The sequence below is a fragment of the Macrobrachium nipponense genome, chromosome 2 (genome assembly GCF_015104395.2).
Source record: "Macrobrachium nipponense isolate FS-2020 chromosome 2, ASM1510439v2, whole genome shotgun sequence".
NCBI classification, from domain to species: domain Eukaryota; kingdom Metazoa; phylum Arthropoda; class Malacostraca; order Decapoda; family Palaemonidae; genus Macrobrachium; species Macrobrachium nipponense.
Genome location: NC_087201.1, coordinates 136,638,101 through 136,648,589, shown reverse-complemented (window position 1 = coordinate 136,648,589; position 10,489 = coordinate 136,638,101). Strand labels below are relative to the sequence as shown.

The 10,489-nt window shown below is 38.1% G+C and overlaps 1 protein-coding gene across 7 annotated transcripts in view; it reads left to right on the top strand.

Moving 5' to 3' along the window:
• The window catches only part of LOC135221028 (regulator of G-protein signaling 7-binding protein-like), a 1,347,771-nt gene that overhangs the window by 1,245,578 nt on the left and 91,704 nt on the right, over positions 1–10,489 (top strand). For all 7 annotated transcript variants that reach the window (XM_064258752.1, XM_064258753.1, XM_064258751.1 and 4 more), the window contains one exon: positions 5,219–5,385. In XM_064258752.1, the coding sequence (XP_064114822.1) occupies positions 5,219–5,385 (167 nt within the window). The remainder of the gene's footprint in view (positions 1–5,218; positions 5,386–10,489) is intronic.

The following is a 10,489-nucleotide window of genomic DNA, read 5'->3' as shown; positions in this document are numbered from 1 at the left end:
CTTCTTCCTGTCACACCTTTCAGGCCGTTTTACTGTCAATTTCCGTTTCAGTGGTGAATGATCTTGATCAGGTTCCAACCCTTGGCCATTGACCTAGATTCTATAGTAGGATTCTGAATGAGTAGAATGTCACGGGACAGAAAGCTATAAAATAGTTATTTGAGAATTTTGAAAGTTAATGGAAAAAGGGGTGTTTGGCATACACGCACTGTTGAGTTTATGTAGGATCCAAGGTATAGAAGATAAATTGTTGATAATTATCGCAATTTACTTCAAATTATTTCCAATTTGTGCCTTATTTGAAAGAAACAGATGCTTCAAAGTTGTGTGAAATATGATTGTCTCATGAGGTTATGTGTGGACGATTAGCACCTATGGGTGTTTTATACATTGGGTTTATACATCCTACTATCTTATAAAAGGTCCGTTTTATACGTATAAAGAATTCATATGATTTACAGTGAAAATGATAATATTTTGAACCTGGCATGTTATTTTGGATGTTTGTTAGACAAAAAAACAGATGTATACCAGCTAAGTCCTTTGCATTCACCTTGCAAGAAGTAAAAGGTCAGCCACCATAAATATGCCTATAAATTTCTAAGACCTGCCAATAATTTGATAATCGCTTAAGTATTAAATTTCGAAATGTATCAGCACTCACATTATACATATATACTACATACACTCTCATTATAGTTAATTTATGTTTTTTTTTTTTACTTCCCAAACTCAGAAGGATTTGTTTTGAATGACCAGATAGTGACATAAAAAATATTTTATGCAATACTTTAGTGCCAGTTTTTATGAAGTACTTCGCTTCTCTCTCTCTCTCTCTCTCTCTCTCTCTCTCTCTCTCTCTCTTCCAAGGGAAAGTACTCCTCACCGAATCCAGCCGTAGGAAAACTAATTCCTTCTGTATTTTTGTACAGCATCGTCTTCATGGTAATCCATCACTGTTCGTTTTCCCCCTTCCAGTGTGTGCCAGCCTATTTCACGCTCGGTTGACTTCTTATAGACTATAATGACCGACTATCAGCTCTGTTAGGCTTGTACGATACGTAATAAGCGATGTGCTTTCGTTGGGCCATTGGTGATCCAGGAGGTCGGCGTTTTACGAAAGCGCGGATCCTTATGTTATAAACGCGTCGCGTTTGTCACGAAAGCGTGTATTTTTTTTTTTTTTTCTTACATCGAAAGAGCGGCTGACATTTGTATCATAAGCGCGTTAGCCAGACTTGACCATCTGTTGGCCCCTGCTCACTAATTATAGTGCTACCAGCGCTTGAAAAATCTTTTCAAGATCTTGAAAAATTAACTCAAAGTTTTGAAAGCTTGAAATAAAAATGTGAAAATCTCCAAAATCTTAAAAATTATGTACAGAAAGTCCTGAAACAGACAATCTAAGGAAAAATGAAAGCAGGTTTCGTTCAGCAGCTGTTTACTGTTCTTGTCACAACTTTCTTGTCGGATATGTGAGAGGTTTCCTTTAGAAGAAGTGTCGTTGCTATGTTGCACAACATGGAGCCAAAGGAAGCAATAGATACTGAAAGACAGAGTTCCAATAGATACTGAAAGACAGATGAACTCCATCGTTAAACTTGTCTAGAACTTTCCTTCTGTAGTGTCTGAGTATCAACTTGATGACTTACAAAGGAGGCTGCATCCCATGCTTTTGCAGGAAGCACCTGAATTTTGGCCTAATTTAAGGAATGTATTAGATGGAAATGGTCAGCCCAAGTTTAGTTTATTGTCTGACTTATGTGTGACCTCTTTGTATTGCCACACTCTCCAGCCTGTGTTGAAAGAATATTTTATTAATTGAATCTAGTGAAGACGAAGCAAACGCCACTCTTTTGATGGCATGTCTTGTCGTGCTTTTGAACAGGGTTTCAATTCTGAATCCGCGTTTTCGTAATACGCCCATTCAGGTCCTTTTTTGCGATTATTTACCCCCCCCCCTCTCTCTCTCTCTCTCTCTCTCTCTCTCTCTCTCTCTCTCTCTCTCTCTCTCTCTCTCTCGTACGAAAATACGTGTAGGCCGTACAGTGAACCTAGCATTTATGATGAAGTCATCTGTGATAATCTGCTAAATACGGAAGTATAGGCTATACGTTAACATGTTCATTTAAAAGCATTGCTTTCATATCCATTAAGGTAAGCAGTCATCGACAATTATGCCGTGAAATACATTGCTCAATATTTGGACAATTGTGCGGAAATTCGGCTTTAGTGGTCGTGCACTTTTATTGCATAACTTCGGTGATGGCGTAGTAGTTATTATTATTATTATTAATTATTGTTAATTACTCCGTTTGAGGCAGCTGTGATATTGAAAGTAAATCGCGTAGTGTTCTCAGTGCAGAATGAATGTGGTAGTCATTTTTGTCATTTTCTTTTATAAGCAATTTCTACAAGACCATTTACTCTCTGATTTAATTGTATTATCAGTAATCGTAATTTATTGCAATTAGTGCTGCTACATTTGTAATTCTTACTGGCATCATTAGCACCCATTCACGAATGCATCCAAATAAGACGAATCGGGAAATATCACGAACGTTGCTCCAATTTTGACACGAATCCAGAGTTCTACAAAAGGCGTCTGATTCACATGAGCCTATTGTTACGTACGCGCTGGCATTATGCAAGGACCCGTGTTGGCATAAGGGCTCCTTCATATATGCTACATGTTCTTATTATTTCTTGTATGAGGTTCAGTACCACAGTTTTTTTAGAATTTTAAATCCAATTGTGACACATTGTGGAATGATCTTATGAATTGTGTAGCTTAAAAATAGCTGCTTCCGAAATTTTAATCAGGAGCAAATAGTCTTGAGCAGGCTCACAAGTGTTTTTCCATAGTTTATTTGTTTTGTAAGTATTTGTTTTAATTTACCATTCTTATTTCGTTTATTCCGTGCTTATGTATTTACTTTTTTCCGTAATGGACAGCTTTTCCCATTGGGCTCTTAGTCTAGTTTTATCCTCGTAGGTTATAATAATAATCACACCAAACCCTGAAAAACACCAGCGAGGGAAGCTAGACTGAAAATGTACACGGCATCAAGGCAGCACTACCTGTAAACCATTTCATTTCCCCTGTGCGTAAGCTACACGATAGAAGAAATATATATATAGAGAGAGATTTCTCCATTAGTTTGCCTGGGAATATCTGAGGGTTCTACCTTCAAAAAAGGAGAAGTATTCTCCAGTTTAACTGGTTGGCGCACAAAAGTCCAATTTAGAAAGATTTAGTTTATCCGCTATATGCCATATATATTTGTCATTTCCTTTCCACCCTTTGAAATCTGTTGTTATGCTATAAACACACACACACACAAGGTATATATATATATATATATATATATATATATATATATATATATATATATATATATATATATATATATATATATATAAACCCTCCCGAATTCGCCGGGATTCTCCGTATTCCTGAACACTCCTGTCTCCTGGAATTTTAGATAAATATTTTTTAAGTAAAATGGAATTTTCATTTTTTAAGAAGCTGTTAGTAGTTGGCCAAAGGAAAAGTGAATACATGCATATATATATGTATATATATATAATATATAGTATACATATATATACATATGTATGGTTATTGTAGTAGACTATACGAAGTCCAATTTAGAAAGATTTAGTTTGTCCGTGATATGCTATATTTATAGACTACTCTTTGTCATTTCCTTTCCAGCCTTTGAACTTGAAGAGAAGAAATCTATTGTTATGCTATAGACACACACACACACACACACACACATATATATATATATAATATATATATATATAATATATATATATTATATATATATAATATATTATATATATATATATTATATTATATATATATATATATATATAATATATATATATATATATATATAACACGGACAAACTAATCTACATTGAACTTTTGTGCGCCAACCGGTGAAACCAGGAGAATGCTTCGCCTTTTGTGAAACTAGAATTCTCAGATATTCCTAGGCGAACTAATGGAGAAATCTCTCTATATATATTTCTTCTATCATGTAGCTTACGCACAAGGGAAATGAAATGGTTTAAAGGTAGCGTTGCCTTCATGCCGTGAACATTTTCATACTAACTTTCCTGGCCTGGTGTCCTGATTGCTATTATTAACAACTAAGATAAAACTAGCCTAAGAGCCCAATGGGGAAAGCTGGCGATCACGGAAAAAAAGCAAATACAAAAGCACGGAATAAAACGATGTACGTAGATATATGTGTATGTATGTATGTATAACTGAATCACGAAAGTTAGGAACGTGATAAATCCATAAATAAAGATATATGCCACGAGGGAAAATAAACAACGGAGTATCCGCGAGATCTTTCGACGTTCAAACGTCCTTTACTTAGCAGATGAACTAAGTAAAGGACGTTTGAACGTCGAAAGATCTCGCGGATACTCCGTTGTTTATTTTCCCTCGTGGCATATATCTTTATTTATGTGTATGTATGTGTGTGTACATACATACTACACAGTTCTCCACCCAGTATAACATGCAATGTCAACGTGCGTGCTTCTGTTCTCATGTTCTCATAGCACTGTTTATCTTGAAAACCAGATACATTAGAGCTAACAAAATTATTAACAAAAAGGGAATATCAATGAAAATAGATATATCTATTCTAATGCAGTACAAAATAAATTTGTAACTACATGCAAGCACACACACACTACATATATATATATATATATATATATATATATATAATATAAATATATATATATATATATATACACATATATATGTATATGTATATATATACATCCACATATATATATGTATATATATATACATATATCATATATATATTAATATACAAATATCTATCATGGAAAATACGAACCACGTAAACATTTTAATGCTTTTGATGCTTGATTTTTCAGTTTGATGAAATAGATAATTCTAATCTAATAGCAGTACAAAATAAATTTATAGCTACACGCCAAGCACACACACATACATATTTACAAATATGCTGATCATGGAAATACGACCACGTAAACATTTTAATGCTTTTGTGTGTTTTTCAGTTGATGAAAATAGATATATCTAATCTAATGCAGTACAAAATAAATTTATAGCTACACGCAACACACACATACATATATACAAATATGCTGATCATGGAAATACGATCACGTAACATTTTATCTTGGTATTTTTCAGTTGGTGGTCGAGATCAACTCGCAAGTGGCGCTGTTCCGTGACCTCCTCATCTGCGTGGGGCAGAGCAGAGACGGACCTGAACTGAGAGAGAGGATACGGAAGGTGAGGCGCCAGTGTGTCGACACCTGCAAGCACGCCTCTCAGCTCCTCCTCCCCGGAATCAAAAAGTAAGTCATCGTTCCAGATCGTTTCTGTAGTTTTCCAGAATCATTTCTGTAGTTTGGGTACTTTTCATAGTTCGTTATCACCATAGAGATTAATTCATTTGGATTAGGCAGGACGCACTAGGACAATTCAGCCAGGTAATGACGTCACATGCTTCCTACAAGTGCCTCAGTTGCGTGGTCGGTATGGTGTTGGCGTGCCACCTCGGTGGGCGCGAGTTTGATTCTTGGTCATTCCACTGAGGGGTGAGAGATGTGCATTTCTAGTGATAGAAGTTCACTCTCGACGTGGTTTCGGAAGTCACGTAAAGCCGTTGGTCCCGTTGCTGAATAACCACTGGTTCCATGCAACGTAAAAACACCATACAAACAAACAAACACACCGCTCCTACGCAGGCAGGATCCACTACTGGCTTGCCGGTACAACAGAACGTTCGAACACCCTTCTTCGTCTTTGTAGTAATAGTTTCAGTTGGGTATTAATTTTCTTTTAATGATAATCTACCAGTAACCTCATTATTTAACAGTCTGTAATTTTGCTGAAAAATACAGCTTCATATGTCAAAACTGTAAGTTAATTTTCCTAACGATAGCGAGGGTAAGACCTTTTTTTTTTTTTTTTTTTTTTTTTTTTTTTTTTTTTTTTTTTTTTTTTTTTTTTTTTTTGCTTTATCATAGTCCTCCAATTCGACTGGGTGGTATTTATAGTGTGGGGTTCCGGGTTGCATCCTGCCTCCTTAGGAGTCCATCCCTCTTTTTACTATGTGCGCCGTTTCTAGGATTACACTCTTCTGCATGAGTCCTGGAGCTACTTCAGCCTCTAGTTTTTCCAGATTCTTTTTCAGGGATCTTGGGATCGTGCCTAGTGTTCCTATGGTTTATGGTACGATTTCCACGGCATATCCCATATCCTTCTTATTTCTATTTTCAGGTCCTTGATACTTATCCATTTTTTTTTTTTTTCCCTTTCTTTCTCTTCAACTCTGGTGTCCCATGGTATTGCGACATCAATGAGTGATACTTTCTTCTTGACTTTGTCAATCAACGTCACGTCTGGTCTGTTTGCACGTATCACCCTATCTGTTCTGATACCATAGTCCCAGAGTATCTTTGCCTGATCGTTTTCTATCACTCCTTCAGGTTGGTGCTCGTACCACTTATTACTGCAAGGTAGCTGGTGTTTCTTGCACAGGCTCCAGTGGAGGGCATTTGCCACTGAATCATGCCTCTTTTTGTACTGGTTCTGTGCAAGTGCCAGACATTCGCTTGCTATATGGTTTATGGTCTCATTTTTCGTATTGCACTTCCTACATATGGGAGAGATGTTATTTCCATCTATAGTTCTTTGGATATATCTGGTTCTTAGGGCCTGATCTTGTGCCGCTGTTATCATTCCTTCAGTTTCCTTCTTGAGCTCTCCCCTCTGTAACCATTGCCATGTGTCATCGCTGGCCAGTTCTTTAGTCTGTCTCATGTATTGTCCGTGCATTGGTTTGTTGTGCCATTCCTCTGTTCTGTTTGTCATTCTCCTGTCTCTGTATATTTCTGGGTCTTTCGTCTACTTTTATTTTATCAGTCCTTCTTCCCATGCACTCTTGAGCTACTCGTCTTCACTGGTTTTCAGATATTGCCCCAGTGCTCTGTTCTCGATGTTGACGCAGTCCTCTATGCTTAGTAGTCCTCTCCATCCTTCCGTTCGTGTTATGTATAGTCTGTCCGTATTTGCTCTTGGGTGCAGTGCTTTGTGTATTGTCATATGTCTTTCCTAGTTTTCTGGTCTATGTTGCGTAGTTCTGCCTTCGTCCATCCACTATTCCTTCCTGCACTGTATCTGATTACTGGCACTGCCCATGTGTTTATGGCTTTTATCATATTTCCGGCGTTGAGTTTTGACTTGAGTATCGCCTTGAGTCTCTGCATATATTCTTTCCTGACTGTGTCCTTCATCTCTTGGTGTTTTATATCCCCTCCTTCCATTATTCCCAGGTATTTGTATCCCGTCTCGTCTATGTGTTTGATGTTGCTCCCATCTGGTAGTTTTATCCCTTCAGTCCTTGTTACTTTGCCCTTTTGTATGTTGACTAAGGCACATTTTTCTATTCCAAACTCCATCCTGATGTCCCCAGATACAATCCTTACAGTCTGGATTAGGGTATCTATTTCCTTGATGCTCTTACCATACAGCTTGATGTCGTCCATAAAGCATCAGATTGGGTAATTCTGTTGCCTCTTTCTTGAGTTGGTACCCAGCATCCATCTTCTGCAGTACTTTTGTCATGGGAATCATGGCTACTACGAAGAGTAGTGGGGACAGTGAGTCGCCCTGGAAGATACCTCTCCTGATATTAACCTCTGCTAGTCTTATTCCAGAGCTTGGAAGTATTGTATTCCAGTTGCGCATTGTATTTTTGAGGAAGCTGATGGTGTTTTCCTCTGCCCCATATATTTTCAGGCATTCATTAGCCATGTGTGTGGTATCATGTCGAAGGCTTTTCTTATAGTCTATCCATGCCATGCTTAGGTGGTTTTCCTTCTCTTACTGTTCTTCATTACCATTTTGTCTATCAGGAGCTGGTCTTTTGTGCCCCTACACTTCCTTCTGCAGCCTTTTCTGTTGGTGGGGGACGGTGTTTGTATCCTCTAGGTAGTTGTATAGCCTTTCGCTGATGATACCTGTTAGTAACTTCCACATTATTGGTAGGCAGGTGATAGGCCTGTAGTTACTGGCTATATTTCCCTTACTCTTGTCTTTCTGGACTAAGGATGTTCTTACTGTGGTCATCATTTGGGCGCATGGTGATTTGTGATACAATGCTAGAGTTGTTCTGCTATTCTTGGGTGTAGAGCCTTGAAGGTTTTGAGCCAGTATCCATGGACTTCATCGGGACCTGGGGCTTTCCAGTTGGGCATTTTCTTTAGTTGGTGTCTGACTGTGTCTGTCGTGATGTCAGTGAATCTTTGTTTTATTCTCCCTGTTTCTTCTGCCTTGACTTCCTGGAGCCATGTTGCATGTTTGTTGTGTGATTCCGGATTGCTCCATATGTTTTTCCAGAGTCTCTTACTTGGTTCGGCTTCAGGAATTTCTTGGTGGTTGTCTTCCCCTCTTAGTTGGCTGTATAGTCTTTTCTGGTTGGTTCCGAATTGTTTGTTCTGTTGGTATCCCTTATTCTTGTTCATGTATCGTTGGACCTTATGTGCTTTGGCCTTAAGCCTCTGTTTTACATCTTCTATATTATTATTATTATTATTATTATTATTATTATTATTATTATTATTTTTATTATTATTATTTTAGACAATTTCTTGAAGCAAACTCAGAATTCTCAAGCATTCAATAAATGAAATTAAATGTCTCCTCAAGTAAGCTGTATACATTTAAAGTAGTATTAAACACTTAAACTGTCCTCGGTTTACAACTTGGTCGACCTGGGTGATTCATCATTAAACCACCTCTCTGGCCGACCTGTCTTAGTGGGTCCTGGGATTAGGAACGTTTCTTATTCTTCGCTCCCGTAACGGGAGATTAAATGAAACTTTTGTGGACATTTCCGCTTAGGTAGGTCCATCCAATGGCCTAGGCCAAGTCAGACATTTAGACTATTGCCTCCTCCTCTTGAAACTGAGTGCAAGATTACGCAGGCTAGCGGCACCAGTTGTAGAAATTATAATGTAGTTTATGCATTATTTTGCCGAAGATATTTCGTTTCATTATGTTCAAAGGTATAACTCCGTTACACTTCGTTTCGCGTCTCACCTGGGTTTTTTTGGTTTTTAGCTTTTTTTCAGCATTTTTTTTTATCTGGATCAATTCAAAATAATAGTTCTATGTTTAGGCACGAGCCTTGTGAGCGCCTTAATTTTGATAAATTAATAAAGATAACACCAACGCCGTTTTCAGGACACTAGGGGTGAACCAGAGACACTGTATGGATATGAAACAGAAAATAATAAGCTCGTTTAATAGAATTTTGCTCTGAGGAAAGACGTTGCTTGTGAGCATAGATTTTGATGAAGGTACATAGGAATTCAGGGGCTGATTTTGTTTATTGTGAATTTGTAATCCATCATGCACTGATACATGAATTGTGAAGTTGCATCGCGCTATCTTTCACCGGAAAACAAAAAATTAATCGAGATACCTTATCGAAAAAAAGTAATTTGTTCTTCCGACGGTGTCCAACTTTTTGCACACTAATTGCTTATATTTTTGGGGGTTTAGGGGTAGGGGGAGGAAACTCCATCGTAACTGTGAGTGGGGGGGGGTTATCCATTTCGAAACCAAATCGAGTTAGAGTCGAATCCCATCAGTGTGACTCAAGTATCTAATGGTTGTGTTTATATCTCGCCGGCCGGAGGCATTTGTATTTCACATTAAGTGCCTCGTTATTTTTTAATGAGCATGTGATGAAAGATTCATTAAGAAAAGGAAGAAGCCTTCAGTAATACTTTACCTCTCTCTCTCTCTCTCTCTCTCTCTCTCTCTCTCTCTCTCTCTCTCTCTTTCAGTATTACTTTTAAACTAATGCGTAGGAATGTCTCTTTTCTTTCACAATGGTTACTATGCATTGCCGCGAGCCTTCATTGTGTTTTAAAAACTCTCTTCTCTTCTCTCCCCTCTCTCTCTCTCGTCTCTCTCTCTCTCTCTCTCCTCTCTCTCTCATCTCTTAACCTTTATATTTCCACAACCGTTGTTCGGTCATCAAAGGAAAACTTGGCAGCGGAGATAAACAAACCAGACGATGACATAAACGACGGAGTGGGGGAGGGGGGAGGGGGGAAATAGAACGGTTGACTTTGCCAGAAGTTGAAAATGTCTCCTCATGTCGCAGCTCCCGTTGATGATGATGATGACGGCGACGACGGCGACGATGATGATGATGATGATGATGATCCTTCTCTATAGACCTTGATCTTCATCATCATCGTCATGGTGACGCTGAAAGAAATCACGGAAGTGAAAGAGAAGGTGAAGGATATTTTCTCCTACGCGATTTTCCTCTGTCGTCCCTGAAGTGTGTCATGAGTTGGCGTTCCAGACAGACTCTCTCTCTCTCTCTCTCTCTCTCTCTCTCTCTCAAATGATTCGTACTTCATCATGTTCTATTCT